The 20,919-nt window shown below is 36.0% G+C and overlaps 1 protein-coding gene across 1 annotated transcript in view; it reads right to left on the reverse strand.

Annotated features, from left to right (window-relative positions):
• TINAG (tubulointerstitial nephritis antigen) overlaps nt 1-20,919 on the reverse strand; it is a 95,344-nt gene that overhangs the window by 54,774 nt on the left and 19,651 nt on the right. The window contains exons 5-7 of the mRNA XM_007460797.1: nt 6,552-6,669; nt 2,778-2,928; nt 310-490 (exon numbers count right to left, since the gene is read on the reverse strand). Of these exons, the coding sequence (XP_007460859.1) occupies nt 310-490; nt 2,778-2,928; nt 6,552-6,669 (450 nt within the window). The remainder of the gene's footprint in view (nt 1-309; nt 491-2,777; nt 2,929-6,551; nt 6,670-20,919) is intronic.

Below are 20,919 nucleotides of genomic sequence, written 5' to 3' on the forward strand. Positions count from 1 at the left end.
ATATATATATATATACATATATATGTGTGTGTATATATATATATACACACATATATATACATAAAATTATAAAACTCTATTTCCATGGGCATTTTTTAATTTAAGGCAATCATTTGGACTGCTAATATTACAAAGATCAAAAATTATACCCAAATTGGAGGTCTTTAATAGACATCTTAAGAATATCAAAAATTATACCTGAAAGCATAGCATTATTTTAGAATATACTAGTTTTTAAATAGTTTTAATAACAGTAGTATATATTTTTGAGAAAGTTAACACTTTCTAATTCTTGCAATTCAGACTTACATTGGAAGAGACCCTGTATGGAGGAGAACATTGGTAGATCCTATTGGATTTCTCGATGCTGTTGGGGCAGGGCTTGGTGGCATGTCGTTTTCCCGGCCCATCAGACCTACTTGTCATGGCGCAGCTATTATTGGTAGCATTTTGATCCTTGAAAAGTGGATAGCATGCATGAGATACCAGTCTATGAGGAATAAGCAAAGACGTAAAAGTAATACTTAGGAAAATGCCATAATTACCTATCTATATGCAATTTTACTGAATAAAACATTTGTAAATTATTCTGGCTACGTACATGCAAGTTTAATGACATTGAACATAGTCATTCAATCATATTAACTATTCCCCACCCCATTCCTATTTCTTCATTATAATTTTTTTTTCATGGAAAGGAATTTTATTTTAAATGTAGCAGTGTGTACATGTCAATCCCAAACTCCCAATCTATCCCTCCTCTGTACCCCTTTCCCTTGGTAACCATAATTTCCTTCTCTAAATCTGTGAGTCTGTTTCTGTTTTATAAATAAGTTCATTTTATCATTTTTTTAATATTTTAAAATCTTGCTCAAATCCATTCAAATAAATAAATGTATATAATGAATAGAATTTTCCGAAGATGAAAATTGTTCATCAATTAAATCTGTGGTATTATTAATAGGGGAAGGACTCCTTAAGTCTGCATCTATAATTATAATGTAGAAGAGCCAAATTTAATGTGAAAGAGAATGAATTTTATTATACTCAGATGTAATATTCTGATAAATTATGTAAGTTTTAGAATTAAGGGTTTTTTTTTACATTTTTATTAAGTTATAGATACCTTCTCATAAGACTTCAATTATTATGTGTCTGCCGTTCACGATACTTTAGAAGGCATTGTATATACTAATATAGTATTAAAGTTAATAAGGTAGAAAGTTATCAGATATATACATTATACAAACAATAAAGTAATTTTGATTTCTTATTTTGAAATTGAACATTGAAAAGTACAAATTATTTGGATCCAAATCTAACATAATTCATTGAATATAGAAGCAGGTAGTAAGGAAAATAAAACAACGGAATTGATTTTATGGATAGTCAATATTGAGCTGGCCATGGAATTATCTGGTATAATTGCCTCAAGAAAATTCAATTGTGTTCAACAAAGTAAGAGAATCTGAGCAAAGGAGCATGAAGAAAACAAAGCCATTTCCAAAAAAGGTCTCAACTTGGGGATAATGAGGACTATGGATTGAAGTGTGTCAGCCCAAATTCATGTGTTGAAACCCTAACCGCCATGTGACGGTATCAGGAGATGGGGGTCTTTGGGAGAAAATTAGTTTTAAATGAAGTCATAACGGTGGGGTCCTCATGCCGGGATCAGTGCCCTTATAACAGGAAAAGACACTAGAGCTCTCTCTCTGCCAGGGAAGACATGACGAGAAGACAAGCCAGGAGGAGGGTTCTCACCAGGAACTGAACTAACACCCCAGTCTTGGACTTCTCAGTCTCCAGAACTGTGGGAAACAAGTGCCTGTTGTTCAGGCCACACAGTCTATGACATTTTGTTATGTTAACCTGAGCAGACTAATACAATAAGATTTCATTGACTCTCATGTTAAGTTATATTTTTAAGCTCTAAAAGGCTTTAATTTTTATTATAGTACAAAACAGAGGCCAACCAAGCACTACTACACCAGGGAGGTATTAGCCCAAGTTGTGCATTCTAAGCACCATCTTATTAGGCAAAACATAAGAAAAAATTTTTAAAGGACTTTATATAAAATTCCTAACACCCACTCTCTCATAGCACCTAACTTCTCTGTAGCAGACCCAGATCACTCAGTGGAGGAGGAAAGAACACAGGGGCAGCACATACGTTTACTACTAGTTATCAGCTGCAGTTTCCTTAGACAGATAACCCAGCTTTTAAGTAGATTAGTTCTTACAGGTGACACGAGGATTCTGAGTGGGTATCAGGCTACATGAGCATAAAGAAATGCAACCTGCCTTTTCTCATCAGATGGGATTGATGGTGACAATGATGTTCATGAGTTGTGGCAACTATACAGGACGTTTTTATGTTATTCCTCTGATTCTTAACCTAATTTTTACCTGGGATTATCTATTAATCTACCTGGGGAACTAAAGTTCTCAAGAGAGGTATCAACAATATCAACTACTCTCCTCCCTCCATGGTGACTCAGTAAAACCATTTGGGTCAGAGCCACAAGAAGACAATGCTTACTTGACTCTTCATTAATTTAGCTAGAAATATATACATTCTTCCAACAATTGTTTCCAATAGCTTATAATCTCAATAGATACCAAATATAGTATATATTTAAATATAATCCATGTGTTTATATAGATACAGCATATATATTTGTAAATTTTTTGGAAAACTCTTAATATATATGTTTTCTTATTCTAACCTAAGCCACACTCTTAAGAATCCTAGAGACGTGTGTTGGGCAGCTATTTACCCACGTTTTCTCAGGTACCACCAAGCCCTATCGATGCTTCCACTGTTGCATCCATGGTGGTTCTTGCCACAGCAAGAGATCAAATTCTGAGGGGATAGGTTGGCTGTGTATCGACCTTTGGACTGAATCGCTATGCGGTCAGCTGCTACACCTGTTTCAAAGAGAATATTGATTAATAGTCAAGTGACACATGGTATTGCCAAGAATTTACATAGCACTTTTTGTTTGAATCTTAAACTAGTCTTGGAAACTTAATGTAACTAAACATCAAGGCCAAATGTGATGAATATATCTGTGTATTCCAGCAAGTTCAACTGTGTCATCATTTCAGTTACAGTTTTTGTCCAGTTTTGGCATTGCTTCATTGTCTTACCAACTTCAAAGACTTCTCTAGTTCCTTGTTCCTTTCATGTTCTATATACTTCTGAATTTTTCATTAAGAAATTTGCCAAGTGAAACTCCTTGAGGACAAGAGACATATCTTACATTTATATCTCCGGTACCTAAAATAGTGTTATATATAATCATGGCTTAAAATATATACTTGAAGTGAATGTAACTAAACTCAGGAAATCAGAAAAACTGATCATAGAAATATTAATTGGAAATTCATCCATGTTAATCTGATGTATTGGAATAAATTAAATCTTTGGTTTTTAAATTAATCGAGACTAACATGAATCTACATTATAAACTATCAAAAAGCTACATAACACATTTTTATGCTTACAATTTTCTTGAACATTATGATCCTAATCTTATCTTAGGAGACGTGGAATTCACCTTGTTTTATATATATATATATATATATATATATATATATATACACACACACACACATATATATTTACGTATATATATGTATATATATACCTTTTGTGATTGAACCTTCTATTTGTTTAAATAATTCCCTAGCATGGCTGTTGTTAATCAGTTTGTTCCTTTCCCCAACACACATTTGTTGACCACCTACTAGGTGACAGGCACAGGACTAAGCAGTAGAAATTGCAACAATGAACAAAAACCAAAAAGGTCATCATACTGTCCTCATAGAATAATAGACTAGGGAAACTAATCAACCAGTGGCAGAAAACTACTATGTGAGTATTTTGATCATGCTACCATGATAATATGTGTGTTGAGATCACAAGAAAATTGGAGTCAGTGATATTCTAGTACAGAATTTTTGTTGTTGTTGGAGACCTGATATGGTCTTGTTCTTAATCTCTTACTTTTGATGAAAGGCAACAAAGTCATAACCTTCCTTCTATATACGCACTTTTCTCAGAAGTTATTGTTTTCATTCATCAAAATTATCTGTGTAATGAAACTCCTCAAGATACTAGTTTAGAATTATTCTAAAATAATTCATTTTAAAATAATTCCTTTACATATGTATTTCTGCATATACATGGTTTTTATGTAACTACAGCATATGTACAATTCTGTAGTGTAATTGCTGGCACATTTTAGACACTCAGTGTATGTTGAATCTATATCCTCCTACTTCCTCCTCAATTCCCATATATTTTGTGCTAGGTACATTTCATAGGAGCAAATGCCATTATACCACCATCTATCTTAGTCTCAAGAAAATAATTCCCTGTTTCATAAAAGAAAATAGAAATTCTTTGATGCTTCAACTTTCAGTACAAGCGTTCAGAATCAAGTATATTTTTTAAATGTTAGTGTAACTATTCTTGGTTCAGAAAAAGACTTTCACAAATAATACTGAAGGAGTCAGAAGCCTGGCTTCTGGGATCACTTCCGAGACTTCTCACCTTTCACTTTGGTCAGGTCACTTCCCCTCTTTGTGCCTCTTTTACAAAACCAAAGGCTTGAAAAAGGAGACCTCTAACATCCCCTCCAGCCCCATGAATCTGTAGATTTCAACTAAAGGATGAGGGTTTAAATTGTGATGATCTTCAATATATTGTTTTTTACAGACATTTCTGAATCTCAGTGAAGGTTTAATCCAAATTCACTTGAAATACTTGGAAAAGGTCAGAAGATTTAAGAATGACTCAGTTCAGCAAATTGCTTTCCACTCTCTCTCTGAAAACTTTCATGGGGCTTTACCTCTGAGACTCACACTATTATTTTCCCTGCTTATTTTATTCTGTCTCCAAGTTTGCCCTGCAGTATGTATTGCCCTCATCATTTCAAACTCCTTCACCTCTTAACTTCTGACATCTTACTTGAATTTTATTTGGCTGCATAACAATATTTTTATATGTGTGTATATTTTTTAATTGTATTTATCCCATTTTATAGTTTTTAGCTTCTTTGAAAGATTTTTCTTATTTTGACTACAACTTCCTGACAATTTTCTAGGTCTTTAAGAGACCCTAGAATATTCTCTTCTTCACTTAACACACTAAAAAAAATAAAAATAAAAATAAAAAAAATAACATCATCCTGATTTGATGTATTGAATACACAGGATACAAAACTGTGTCATCTGTTAGGTAGAGGGACAAATCCAGACTTAGCCCTGTGCTGAGGCCATCTATGGGGCTGTGACCTGGGGATACCAGAGTACACAGGCCAAATCAGCCTAGTAAATTACTTTCAGTATTTTACCACCAATGTCTTTCCTAAGACAGGTTTAGAAATACTGGTCTGTCTCAAAGTAAAATTCTTATATAACCCCTAGGAGGTGTAATACATTAAGCACATGAACATAAAATGACAAATGATTTATATGGTTAAATCTGTCCCCACCCAACTAGAATAGGGCTCAAAGAGGTCAAGAGAACGTTTATACTGGGGGAGTAGGCATTAGTGTAGAGGTAACAGATGGAGATGCTCCAGAGGTGAGTTCAGCCAAATGCATCTTTTCTAGAAATAACTAGCTCATACTATGAAATGATGATATTTAGACAAAGGATCAGCACTCCTCTGTGCCAAGGAGTGCCACCCTTCAGAGCTTATGAACTTATTTCATGATGCTTTCAGTACTTAGTCTGTTTTTGAGCACTCTTTTGGAATTATTTTTAAGCCTAGACCACAGTTTTATGAAACTGATCTTTGATAGTAGGCAATCAATGTCATATTATGCTTAATTGCTGTAATACAACCAACATGCTTTTGAGGATAATTTGGAGACCAAATCTTGGGATTAACCTGAATATCAATTTACTGGACTTGTGAAAATATATGAAAGTTGCTGCAACAGAGGTATGTATTCCTCACACAGTTGAAGCAACAGCAACCCTAATTTGGAAACTACGCTTATTAGAAGATCAATTATATCACTTTAGAGTCAGAATCTACATAGTTGCTTTTATCTAAAATGAGATAAAACCCATTTAATCCATTATTATTAGTTCTGAATTCTTACTTTACATCAAATCTACTAGTTTAATAATTAAATATATTCTTGCAGATCTTATCAAGAAAAAAGAATATAAGAATTATATGTAAGTGTGATATGCATATTAGGATTACAGATAGTACTATAGGTAAAGAGGAACTTTATACTCTTATTATCTAGCCTTAACTCTCAAAGAACAAATAAATTTTGGTAACTTCTTTGTTGCTCTTTTGATCTACTCTCTATTTAAAATTAGATGTCAAAAACAAAGGCCAATTTTCAGAGTAAAAAAATATTTTTATACCATTTTCAGGCTGCTTTCTCTGGCCAGAGTAAGATTTTAAATTGACCAAATGTTAATATTTAACTGTTCTAAATTAAAAACCCTTTTAATTACTATGCCAAGATCTAGAGTCAAAGGGAGATTTATAAGGAAGTAATTAAAATGATTTTATTACTTGCAGTGGAAAAAGCCCAGGATGCAGCACAATTTTTTTGATCCAATGGGGCATGGGTCCATCCAGGCCATTTGTAAGAAGCAATAAAGAATTCCGGAAGATCAGTTGTTAAAGAAGCCTAAAGAAGAAGTAGAGACAGAGGTGTCAGCGTTTTTCAAATATATTCCAAAAATCATTATGAGAAAACACCATGCCCTTTTACAATGTTTGTCACTGTTTTTTATTTTGTACATTCAATTTTCTGAATGTCATCCTTGAAAAGAGTTATTTGTGTAAGGTATCTATTTCACTCTATGTTTAAAAATAGCAATTCAATGTGGGGTATCATAATATATATAGTACAAAATCGTAAGAGCAAACATAGAATGTGGTACCATATCGTGCAATAATTTCGGCCATTGTTTCTGTCATCTTGAATCAGAGTTTTGGTCATCCCTGTGGAAGACCACATGATGTTATTTAAATTTGGCCTCATAAACAATGTTTACTTTTATATCCCTCCTACATTGGAGAGTGTGTGCACTTCGGATGTGAAATTAATTTGGAAACAATGCATTTGTGACAAATATGCATTAACTCACTTGGAGCCCCAAGAAACACCAATTTTGTACCAGCTATTGGGAAACAAAACTGGCATAAATTGATGGATAGCTATAAAATCCTTGAAGAATAAAAAGAACATCAGAAAGCATGTAATGTCAAACATACAATGAATGCCAAGATGTCTTCAGAGTCTATGTTAGGTCCTGACAGTTTCAGCGGCTCTCTTTCCAAGAAGGCAAATTAAACCTATGGACCTTGTTTTGTTCATGTCACTCAAAGAAAGTCTAAAGCCCTATATCCTGGTTTTTTTCTTTCAAACTCCTAAAGAGTAATAAGTTTCACTTCCATAAATAATCAGTATTCCAACAAAAGAAGGATGTGTTTATTAATTTTCTATCTCTTATGCATACACATACATTCACACACACACATAATTTTTGAGAGTGCTTTAATGTTTTAAAAGTGTTTTATTTTCTCAATAGCTTTATGTGATATAGTCAGGGCAAATATTATTTACTCTATTTTATGAATGAGGAAACAAACCTCCAAAAGTTAAATGACATACTAAGTCCTCTCACTTAAATAAGAAATACCCCTGAGACCAGACCCAGATGTTAGATTTCTTAACACTGTGTTTCATTCATCATTTAGCCACTTTATCAGAAATAAATGTATACATTGCAACAGAAGTAAAATGTCTACTGAAAATTGTTATGATTGTTCATTGAACAAGTCAGGCTACTGATCCAATATCTTGCCCTGCAAAATTACTTCTGACAAGTATAAAACAGCTTAAGAGAATAAAGGAAAATTTTAAATGTACACTTCTGCTTGTAAAGATATCCATCCAAAATATTTATAAATTTGAATTTCAATGAAAGAGTTCAGTTTTGACTCAAAAAACTATTATCATCTGATAAGAAAGTGATTAAATCCTGAGTTTCATTACTAAAAACACTGCTATTTAGGTGATGGAAGAAAAGTGCCAGATCTTTCAGCAGATCATCGTAGGGTATCTACGTGATAACTTAAAGAACAGTATCATAGAAATCCTAGAAATTCAGGTGATTTTAGATTCCTGTGCCATCAGATTAGCCATAGAATTGGAGCAGAATAAATTTACTGTTCTGAGTAGATAGTTTCAGAAGCACAGACTAATTCTCCAAAGGAGCCTTTCTACCTGGGACAGAGATACACGTACCCTATACATTACTCATACTTTCCAATTGTATTATTATTGGCTAATCAGTGTGCTTTTAGGAATTTATAGTATTAAGTTGCCTCATGTTCCAGAAAAATAGCTAGAGTGTCACTGTTATTTTAATTTATCACTTTATAATTCTAATTTAATAGCAGAACTAGGATATTTCCGTTCTGCTCTGTGGAAGCAGTAAAGATATAACTATGACTTCAAACAGATCTTATCAGGATTAAGCTATTCAGAATCTGATGTCCCCAATCCAAAGTTGACCAGAGAACTTTGCACATGGAGGTATTCCATAAATATCTGATAATAATGAGGAGATACATATCTAGCTGGTAGACTTCATCACTTTAAAATATCATTTTCCCCCCAAAGGCACATTAAATTAAATCATAATGACAGCATGCACTTGTTTTCTTATGATTTATTGTTTAAAAATAAAAATCTATGAATGGATAATCCTTCTCCATAAGATAAGGCAATAGAAAAACAACAGGAAAAATGCCATATTCATTGAAAACATATTTACCAACCCACTAAACCAGGTCAATTCATGGAGCTCACTTGTTGGCTCTGTCATGATTTTTACCAATTAATTAATATTGTGTTTCCTAAAAATAAACCCATAGGGTTTGAGGCCCAGTAAGCACATATTACCTTGCAATTTTATTTACCTTATGATATCAGATGATCTGATATAATAAACTCAGGGCAAATTTTACATCTCATTACTCCATAATTATTTCATTCCCCTATAAAGTAAGAGTATTTTTAGGGTTTATAAATAAAAGTAAACACCACAGAATAACAGCTTTTAGGAATTGGTAATAGAAGTCTGGCTTCAATAAATGATTTTTTTTTTCTTTTGGTCAAAGGATAGCTTCATAAAGCAAAAAAGTCAAGCGAGTCAGCTGACAGAGACAAAAATTCCAAAATGACAAAATTCCAAAGCCAAAGTGGCTTAAGGTAGAAATTTAATTTTAAAAAGTTTTACACTATTACATATGGGCATTTTTAATTATTTCCATTATAATGTTGAAAACTTTCAGTCATAATCTAATTCTATTTCAGAATTAATATTAGTCAAACTTGAATAGTCTCTCTGATTTAATATTTCAATTTAGATATTAAAGATACTGTGAACACATGTAAGAATTAAATTCAATGGTGAACACTGGAGAATTTTTTACATTAATTCGTGCATTTTAATCGAATCAAAATCTCTAAAAGTAATGGAAACCTAGTCACAGAGCAGCTTGAGAACAAACCAATCAAATTCTGGACATTCAGGACATTCTTATTAAAAGCCCATATAGGGGCTTCCCTGGTGGCACAGTGGTTGAGAGTCCGCCTGCCAATGCAAGGGACACGGGTTCGTGCCCTGGTCCGGGAAGATCCCACATGCCGCAGAGCGGCTAGACCCATGAGTCATGGTCACTGAGCCTGCGCGTCTGGAGCCTGTGCTCTGTAACGGGAGAAGCCACAAGAGTGAGAGGCCCGTGTACCACAGAAAAAAAAAAAAGCCCATATCTACACAATATCCACTAAGTGAATCACTCCCTTCATCACTAGTTGCATTTACTCCCACTTAAACTTGGATAATGAGTAACCTGAGAATCAGAAGAAGGCAACAGAGAACATTATTCTCTTCTGACCTTCACAATCCAAGGTCAGTGGCCATGCATACTAAGAAATTTCTTCTAAGGTACTTGATATTGGCGGGGAAAAGGCTAACATTTTTGTTGCTAACGGCAAAATGAATTTTTCAACTTCAATAATATTTGCCTTGATGTCTTAACTCTGAAAGAATTATGCTGTGATAATTTGCTAGTTACTGTTTTTTTAAACAATCTGATTTCTTGTACATATCAATAATCAGTGACCACGTTATGGCCGGTGGTGCCAGTTCTCCAGGGCTCCTGGTTTGAATTGGCTTTCCTTTTATTCGTAGTGATAATTTTAGCTCAGTACCTGAAAGCTCAGAAAAATGACTGTATTTCCTGGTCCCTCTTGGCTCCCAGGTGTGGCCACATTACTAACTTCTGGCCCATGGAGTGTAAGCAGAAGTGTCACTGGCAGCTTCTAAGAACTTTTCCTTAAGAGATGTTTGGCACTTGATTTTACTCCTTTTTATTGATCTTTTTAAAAATTTTCCTGTTGGCAGGAATTTGGGTATAGATGGACATGCAGCAGCTTCTTGAACCATTATATGACCTCGGATGTAAAGGCTCTGGAAAATAGAACAAGGAGGAAGAAGCCTTGGTATCCAACACCAAGGAGTGCAATTCTACCACCCACCTCCAGTTTTGTTGGTAAGAAATCAATTTCTATTTAGGTCACTATCATTTTGGACTTTTGTCACTCTCTGATGAGCCCAATGAAAGCTAAAACAGCACACAGAACTGACATTAAAGATGCTGTGGTAGGAGAGAGAGGGAAGATGGTGGAAGAGTAAGACGTGGAGATCACCTTCCTCCCTACAAATACATCAGAAATACTTCTACACGTGGAACAACTCCTACAGAACACCTACTGAATGCTGGCAGAAGACCTCAGACCTCCCAAAAGGCAAGAAACTCCCCACGTACCTGGGTAGGGCAAAAGAAAAAAGAATAAACAGAGCCAAAAGAATAGGGACAGGACCTGCACCAGTGGGAGGGAGCCGTGAAGGAGGAAAGGTTTCCACACACTAGAAGCCACTTCGCGGGCAGAGACTGTGGGTAGCGGAGAGGGGAGCTTCGGATCCACGGAAGAGAGCACAGCCACAGGGGTGCGGAGGGCAAAGTGGAGAGATTGCCAGGGTCCCAAGATCCAGGGACAACTTCCCTGGGAGAACGCACGGCAAGCCTCAGGCTGGTGCAACATCACGCCGGCCTCTGCTGCTGCAGGTTCGCCTCACACTCTTTACCCCTCCCTCCCCCCAGCATGAGTGAGCCGGAGACCCCGAATCAGCGGCTCCTTTAACCCCGTCCTGTCTGAGAAGAACAGATGCCCTCCGGCGACCCACATGTAGAGGCGGGGCCAAATCCAAAGCTGAACCCCAGGAGCTGTGCGAACAAAGAAGAGAAAGGGAAATCTCTCCCAGCAGCCTCAGGAGCAGCAGATTAAATCTCCACAATCAACTTGATGTACCCTGCATCTGTGGAATACCTGAATAGACAACGAATCATCCCAAATTGAGAAGGTGGACTGTGAGAGCAAGATTTATTATTTTTTTCCCTTTTCCTCTTTTTGTGACTGTGTATGTGTATGCTTCTGTGTGAGATTTTGTCTGTATAGCTTTTCTTTCACCATTTGTCCTAGGGTTCTATCTGTCCGTTTTTTTTTTTTTTTTTGGTTGTGTTTTGTTTTGTTTTTACTTTTTAAAAAATTTTTTTTCTTAATAATTATTTTTTCATTTTAATAATTTTATTTTATTTTACCTTACTTTATTTTATTGTCTGTTATCCTCTTTCTTTCTTTCTACTTTTTCTCCCTTTTATTCTGAGCCGTGTGGATGATAGGCTCTTGGTGCTGCAGCCAGGAGTCAGTGCTTTGCCTCTGAGGTGGGAGAGCCAACTTCAGGACACTGGCCCAAGAGACCTCCCAGCTCCACATAATATCAAACGGCGAAAATCACCCAGAGATCTCCATCTCAACACCAACACCCAGCTTGGCTCAACAACCAGCAAGCTACAGTGCTGGACACCCTATGCCAAACAACTAGCAAGACAGGAACACAACCCCACCCATTAGCAGAGAGGCTGCCTAAAATCATAAGTCCACAGACACCCCAAAGCAAACCACCAGACATGGACCTGCCTACCAGAAAGACAAGATCCAGCCTCATCCACCAGAACACAGGCACTAGCCCCCTCCACCAGGAAGCCTACACAACCCACTGAACCAACTTTAGTCACTGCGGACAGACACCAAAAACAATGGGAACTACAAACTTGTAGTGTGCAAAAAGGAGACCCGAAACACAGTAAGATAAGCAAAATGAGAAGACAGAAAAACACATAGCAGATGAAGGAGCAAGATAAAAACCCACCAGACCTAACAAATGAAGAGGAAATAGGCAGTCTACCTGAAAAATAATTCAGAATAATGATAGTAAAGATGATCCAAGAGCTTGGAAATAGAATAGAGAAAATGCAAGAAGAGCTAAAGATGAAAGAAGCAACAATGAAAAACACAATAACTGAAATTAAAAATACTCTAGAAGAGATCAATAGCAGAATAACTGAGGCAGAAGAACGGATAAGTGACCTGGAAGATAGAATAGTGGAAATAACTACTGCAGAGCAGAATAAAGAAAAAAGAACTGAGAACAGTCTCGGAGACCTCTAGGACAATATTAAATGCACCAACATTCGAATTATAGTGGTTCCAGAAGAAGAAGAGAAAAAGAAAGGGACTGAGAAAATATTTGAATAGATTATAGTTGAAAACTTCCCTAATATGGGAAAGGAAATAGTTAATCAAGTCCAGGAGAACAGAGAGTCCCATACAGGATAAATCCAAGGAGAAACATGCCAAGACACATATTAATCAAACTGTCAAAAATTAAATTCAAAGAAAACATATTAAAAGCAGCAAGGGAAAAACAACAAATAACACACAAAGGAATCCCCATAAGGATAACAGCTGATCTTTCAGCAGAAACTCTGCAAGCCAGAGGGACTGGCAGGACATATATAAAGTGATGAAGGAGAAAAACCTAAAACCAAGTTTACTCTACCCAGCAAGGATCTCTTTCAGATTTGATAGAGAAATTAAAACCTTAACAGACAAGCAAAAGCTAAGAGAGTTCAGCACCGCCAAACCACCTTTACAACAAATGCTAAAGGATCTTCTCTACACAAGAAACACAAGAGAAGGAAAAGACCTACAATAACAAGCACAAAACAATTAAGAAAATGGGAATAGGAACATACATATTGATAATTACCTTAAATGTAAATTGATTAAATGCTCCCACCAAAAGACACAGATTGGCTGAATCGATACAAAAACAAGACCCATATATCTGCTGTCTACAAGAGACCCACTTTAGACCTAGAGACATATACAGACTGAAAGTGAGGGGATGGAAAAAGATATTCCATGGAAATGGAAACCAAAAGAAAGCTGGAGTAGCAATTCTCATAACAGATAAAATAGACTTTAAAATAAAGACTATTAGAAGAGACAAAGAAGGACACCATATAATTATCAAGGGATCGATCCAGGAAGAAGATATAACGATTGTAAATATTTATGCACGCAACATAGGAGCACCTCAATACATAAGGCAAATACTAACAGCCATAAAAGGGGAAATCAACAGTAAAACAATCATAGTAAGGGACTTTAACACCCCACTTTCACCAATGGACAGATCATCCAAAATGAAAATAAATAAGGAAACACAAGCTCTAAATGATACAGTAAACAAGATGGACTTAACTGATATTTATAGGACATTCCATCCAAAACCAGCAGAATACACTTTATTCTCAAGTACTCATGGAACATTCTCCAGGATATATCATATGTTGGGTCACAAATCAAGCCTTGGTAAATTTAAGAAAATTGAAATTGTATCAAGTATCTTTTCTGACCACCATGCTATGAGACTAGATATCAATTACAGGAAAAGACCTGTAAAAAACACAGACACATGGAGGCTGAACAATACACTACTTAATAACGAAGTGATCACTGAAGAAATCAAAGAGGAAATCAAAAAATACCTAGAAACAAATGACAATGGAGACACGACGACCCAAAACCTATGGGATGCAGCAAAAGCAGTTCTAAGAGAGAAGTTTATAGCAATATAATCCTACCTTAAGAAACAGGAAACACTGCGAATAAACAACCTCACCTTGGACCTAAAGCAATTAGAGAAAGAAGAACAAAAAACCCCCAAAGATAGCAGAAGGAAAGAAGTCTTAAAATTCAGATCAGAAATAAATTAAAAAAGAAATGAAGGAGGGCTTCCCTGGTGGCGCGGTGCTTGAGAGTCCGCCTGCTGATGCAGGGGACGCGGGTTCGAGCCCCGTTTCGGGAGGATCCCACATGCCGCGGAGCGGCTGGGCCCGTGAGCCATGGCCGCTGAGCCTGCGCGTCCGGAGCCTGTGCTCCGCAAATGGGAGAGGCCACAACAGTGAGAGGCCCGCATAACGCAAGAAAAAAAAAAAAAAAAAAAGAAATGAAGGAAATGACAGCAAATATCAATAAAACAAAAAGCTGGTTCTTTGAGAAGATAAACAAAATTGATAAACCATTAGCCAGACTCATCAAGAAAAAAAGGGAGAAGACTCAAATCAATAGAATTAGAAATGAAAAAGGAGAAGAAACAACTGACACTGCAGAAATACAAAGGATCATGAGAGATTACTACAAGCAACTCTATGCCAATAAAATGGACAGCCTGGAAGAAATGGACAAATTCTTAGAAATGCACAACCTGCCAAGACTGAATCAGGAAGAAATAGAAAATATGAACAGACCAATTACAAGCACTGAAATTGAAACTGTGATTAAAAATCTTCCAACAAACAAAAGCCCAGGGCCAGATGCCTTCACAGGCGAATTCTATCAAACATTTAATGAAGAGCTAACACCTATTCTTCTCAAACTCTTCCAAAATATAGCAGAGGGAGGAACACTCCCAAACTCATTCTACGAGGCCACCATCACTCTGATATCAAAACCAGACAAAGATGTCACAAAGAAAGAAAACTATAGTCCAATATCGCTGATGAACATAGATGCAAAAATCCTCAACAAAATATTAGCAAACAGAATCCAACAGCACATTAAAAGAATCACACACTATGATCAAGTGGGGTTTATCCCAGGAATGGAAGGATTCTTCAATATACACAAATCAATCAATGTGATACACCATATTAAAAAATTGAAGGAGAAAACCATATGATCATCTCAATAGATGCAGAGAAAGCTTTTGACAAAATGCAATACCCATTTATGATAAAACCCTCCAGAAAGTAGGTGTAGAAGGAACTTTCCTCAATATAATAAAGGCCATATATGACAAACCCACAGCCAACATCATCCTCAATGCTGAAAAACTGAAAGCATTTCCACTAAGGTCAGGAACAAGAAAAGGTTGCCCACTCTCACCACTCTTATTTAACATAGTTTTGGAAGTTTTAGCCACAGCAATCAGAGAAGAAAAGGAAATAAAAGGAATCCAAATCGGAAAAGAAGAAGTAAAGCTGTCACTGTTTGCAGATGACATGATACTATACATAGAGAATCCTAAAGATGCTACCAGAAAACTACTAGAGCTAATCAATGAATTTGGTAAAGTAGCAGGATACAAAATTCATGCACAGAAATCTCTGGCATTTGTATACACTAATGATGAAAAATCTGAAATTGAAATCAAGAAAACACTCCCATTTACCATTGCAACAAAAAGAATAAAATATCTAGGAATAAACCTACCTAAGGAGAAAGAAGACCTGCGCGCAGAAAATTATAAGACACTGATGAAAGGAATTAAATATGATACAAATAGATGAAGAGGTATACCATGTTCTCGGATTAGAAGAATCAACATTGTGAAAATGACTCTACTACCCAAAGCAATCTACAGATTCAATGCAATCCCTATCAAACTACCACTGGCATTTTTCACAGAACTACAACAAAAAATTTCACAATTTGTATGGAGACACAAAAGACCCCAAATAGCCAAAGCAATCTTGAGAAGGAAAAAGTAGCTGGAAGAATCAGGCTCCCTGACTTCAGACTATACTACAAAGCTACAGTAATCAAGACAGTATGGTACTGGTACAAAAACAGAAATATAGGTCAATGGAACAGGATAGAAAGCCCAGAGATAAACCCACGCACATATGGTCACCTTGTCTTTGATAAAGGAGGCAGGAATGTACAGTGGAGAAAGGACAGCCTCTTCAATAAGTGGTGCTGGGAAAACTGGACAGGTACATGTAAAAGTATGAGATTAGATCACTCCCTAACACCATACACAAAAATAAGCTCAAAATGGATTAAAGACCTAAATGTAAGGCCAGAAAATATCAAACTCTTAGAGAAAAACATAGACAGAACTCTCCATGATATAAATCACAGCAAGATCCTTTTTGACCCACCTCCAGAGAAATGGAAATAAAAACAAAAATAAACAAATGGGACCTAATGAAACTTCAAAGCTTTTGCACAGCAAAGGAAACCATAAACAAGACCAAAAGACAACCCTTAGAATGGGAGAAAATATTTGAAAATGAAGCAGCTGCCAAAGATTCATCTCCAAAATTTACAAGCAGCTCATGCAGCTCAATATTAAAAAAACAAACAGCCCAATCCAAAAATAGGCCGAAGACCTAAATAGACATTTCTCCAAAGAAAATATACAGACTGCCAACAAACACATGAAAGACTGCTCAACATCATTAATCATTAGGGCAATGCATATCAAAACTGCAATGAGGTATCATCTCACACCAGTCAGAATGGCCATCACCATAAAATTTAGAAACAATAAATGCTGGAGAGGGTGTGCAGAAAAGGGAACACTCTTGCACTGCTGGTGGGAATGTGAATTGGTACAACCACTATGGAGAACAGTAGGGATATTCCTTAAAAAACTGCAAATAGAACTACCATATGACCCAGCAATCCCATTACTGGGCATATACCCTGAGAAAACCATAATTCAAAAAGAGTCATGTACCAAAATGTTCATTGCAGATCTATTTACAATAGCCAGGAGATGGAAACAACCTAAGTGTCCATCATCGGATGAATGGATAAAGAAGATGTGGCACATATATACAATGGAATATTACTCAGCCATAAAAAGAAACGAAACTGAGCTATTTGTAATGAGGTGGATGGGCCTAGAGTCTGTCATACAGAGTGATGTAAGTGATAAAGAGAAAGACAAATACCGTATGCTAACACATATATATGGAACTTAAGAAATAAAAATGTCATGAAGAACCTAGGGGTAAGACAGGAATAAAGACACACACCTACTAGAGAATGGACTTGGGGATATGGGAAGGGGGAAGGGTAAGCTGTGACAAAGTGAGAGAGTGGCATGGACATGTATACACTACCAAACATAAAATAGATAGCTAGTGGGAAGCAGCCGCATAGCACAGGGATATCAACTCGGTGCTTTGTGACCACCTAGAGGGGTTGGATAGGGAGGGTGGGAGGGAGGGAGACACAAGAGGGAAGCGATATGGGAACATATGTATAACTGATTCACTTTGTTATAAAGCAGAAACTAACACACCATTGTAAAGCAATTATATTCCAATAAAGATGTTAAAAAAAAAAAGAAATAAAAAAGAAATAATTCCCCAAAGGAAAAAAAAAAGAAAAGATGCTATGGTAGGGCAATACCATATTTCATTGAACCCAGGACATCATCAAATGTAAGAAGCCTCCCAATTTTAGAGTTGTAAAAAAGTGAAGAAAATGTGCCTCTGGAGATTGATGAACTGATATTTCCTAAAATGACTTCCTTAAAACACTAGTTCTGAGAAATTGTAATAGATAATTACAAAAGGAGGAGCTGATTAATCAAACAGTTCTGAGAAGCTGGTTTTAACAATTAAATAGATTTTTGTCCTCAATGCAGTAGTTTTTATAAACTACTAAGTGCTGCTGAGAGTGTCTAAGTAATGAAAATAATGTTTGTGATTTTTAATGTGCATGACCCAATTCAAAGTATTTTACTTACTTTCCTTTGATTTCACATCAGTTTTATTGTGAAGCAGATCAGAGGACTAGGGTTTCATGGAATGCACTTTGGCAAGAACCATAGTATGGACTAGATAGACCCAAATTTGGGGAGTCCATGTAACCAAGCCAGACCATATGAGGCCTTCCCAAATAGACCCATACTCATGTCCTTTGCCTGCCTTTTGTCTGTAGAAAAACTTTAGTCAAAGAATATATTTAATCAGAGAAGTGAGAAAATGCAGAAAGAAAGGGAAACAGTCAAGTAAGACAAAATAAGAATACTTTAACCATTAAACTAAGTCAAGGACCTTTAGTTCTTTCTCAAGGACTAGAGATAATATTCTGAGCCATGTCCTTTGAGCTGTTTTGCAGATACTGAAACCCTTACCAGGTGGAAGAAGTTAACTGTATGCTGCCCACAAGCACCTAGACTGCAGACCGGTTGGAGCTGGAAGGTTGATGATGCTGACTCCCAATTACCTCACCACCAACCAATGAGAAGAATGTCTACAAGCTGACCACGCCCTGCTCCTTGAACACTGTAAGACTCCTCACTACCCGCTCCAGGGCAGGACACACGGTTTTGAGGTCATTAGACCGCTGTGCCCCCCTTTGCCTGGCAAAGCAATGAAGCTATTTTTTTCTACGTCACCCAAAACTCTGTCTCTGCATTTCTATTCAGCACTGGTGAACAGATATCAACACACAGGCTCCTTATATCAACACACTAAATCACCTTAGGAATCTACCTTTTAACAGCCCCAAATTTTTATTCCCAGAGAAGGGAAAAAATGAATTTTCACATTTCTTTTTGAAGATATGTCTTGCAGTGATCAATTCAGCCCCATGGCATTGGTCAAGTCATGCTCAATTACATCACAGTGCTATGCATCAGACTTTAGAAAAGAAAATAAACTGGCAACTCGGAAACTGATTTGACAGATGAGACATTCATTCTGCCACAAGTTCAGATGGATAAGGAGTGAGGCCAGTGCATATTTCCTAAAGTTTGCTGAAGGGTTTGAGATTCTATTTGGAGAAGGAGAGAAAGAGAGAGAGCCTGAGGAAATGCTTCAATGCTGTTTGAATTTTAAGACTCTTAATTCAGAGACAAATCATTCTGTCCCTGGTTCTTTACCCACTGAGCAGAGGAGATTCTGAAATGAGCCGAAGGAAGTATGTACTTAGACACAATCCACCATAATGTCTGGCTGTGATACTCTTTTGCAGCATTACTGGTGCCTACTGTATGCTATACAATTATTATAAAAGCCTGACATCATTTGCCTCATGTTCATATGTGTGAAGCTAAACATCAATTTTATGGAAAAGAATAGTCATTTTTGTTCAATATTATATTAAGAATATAATTATAGAACTGTGTTTTTCACTTTTCCAATCAATGTTTTGGTTTCTACAAGATGCTTTACACGGGTGACACACATTATTGATATTAAGTAGATGTTTGTTCAGGTAGGTTAGTTAATTGAATTAAATCTTAATTAAATAATTAAATTAAAACTAATCAAATAAAAAATTTCAATAACCTATGACAGGTAAAAACAAAAGTTGGTAGTAGTCACTCTGATTTTTTCCAAAGGTACCTTTCATCCCTCAGTACTTACTATCATTAAAATATATTTCAGAGAGGAAAAAACAAATTCTTCCTAGAGAAATAGATCCAGTCAATCAAATACTATGTCTTATCTAAATAATGATAAAGTATCCAGACGATGAAATAAATTTCCCTTTCTCGTCTCAATGATCAGTGGTTTTAAAAGTTATTACATAATACATAAAATACAATTTTACTTTAACTTCCAACAAGCAATAGAAAAAGATGTTATTTTTTCTTTGTTGGTAATGCCAACTTAGACACACTAAAATCTTCTGTATTGGGTGACTGGGAAAAGATGTACTAGTAAACTATGAGGCTGACAAAAAAAAATTTAGAACATTTTTACATACATCAATCTGATACTGTATAATATAGTAAAGCTACAGGTTTTAAATGCTATAGCAGCCTTCTTAATGTTTTAATAATTTCTAAATATTGATAGCTCCACCTAAGATGCGATATTTATCTGTGATAGCTCTGTTAACTTTATTGTTCTCCCTGGGAAATGAACAACAAAACTATTAAAAACATATCTTTTTAACTAAGCCAAGTAGAAAAATGAACTCTGAATTTCCCTATCTCTGTTTGAAAATAGTATGTTTTCTTCAAAACATTTGCAATATTTATAATATAATATAACACAGGGAAGCCTCTTAAAGTTAATTCCCAAATTTAAATTCCTGGAAAAACAATCAGGTACAGAACTGTTGCTTTGATTAGATTTGATTTGACATGATTTGATTTGATTTGATTTAGGATCATAGTAGAAGAACTTTCAGGTTATCAAAAGTATATAATCTCTGTCAGGGCCAATAAACCCAGAGCTACACCTTTCTTTATGAAAGAAAATGCTCCAAATTATGAAGTTCTGAGTAATTTAGCTCTTACAAAATTTACCTGTTTCAGAAACTTGCTAATCTCCCAAGCTTAATCCAAGAGAGAAAGAACCACTTTGTATATTATATAGTAACATTTCATTAATGCTCTACTATACAGTCTGTGTGCTAAAACACTCCTTATACATCATTTCATGGACTTCTTACAGCCCTGTGAACTGGGTACCACTGCTACCATCATTTCAGCCAGACTAAGAGCCAAGCACACAGGATGCAGAGCTCATGTCCATCTCGGTATGTGAAATGGGGCCACGTGACTAAACGCACTGCCTACATGTGCCTATTAACAGACTTCAACTGTGATGCTTCTGCTGGTGCCAAAGGACCTCAGCCCATGCCAATTTTGCATACAGTCATAATAATTATTTTCTTTTTTTTTTTTTTTTTTTT

This window comes from Lipotes vexillifer, unplaced genomic scaffold (assembly GCF_000442215.2).
Source record: "Lipotes vexillifer unplaced genomic scaffold, Lipotes_vexillifer_v1.1 scaffold921, whole genome shotgun sequence".
Lineage (NCBI taxonomy): Eukaryota > Metazoa > Chordata > Mammalia > Artiodactyla > Lipotidae > Lipotes > Lipotes vexillifer.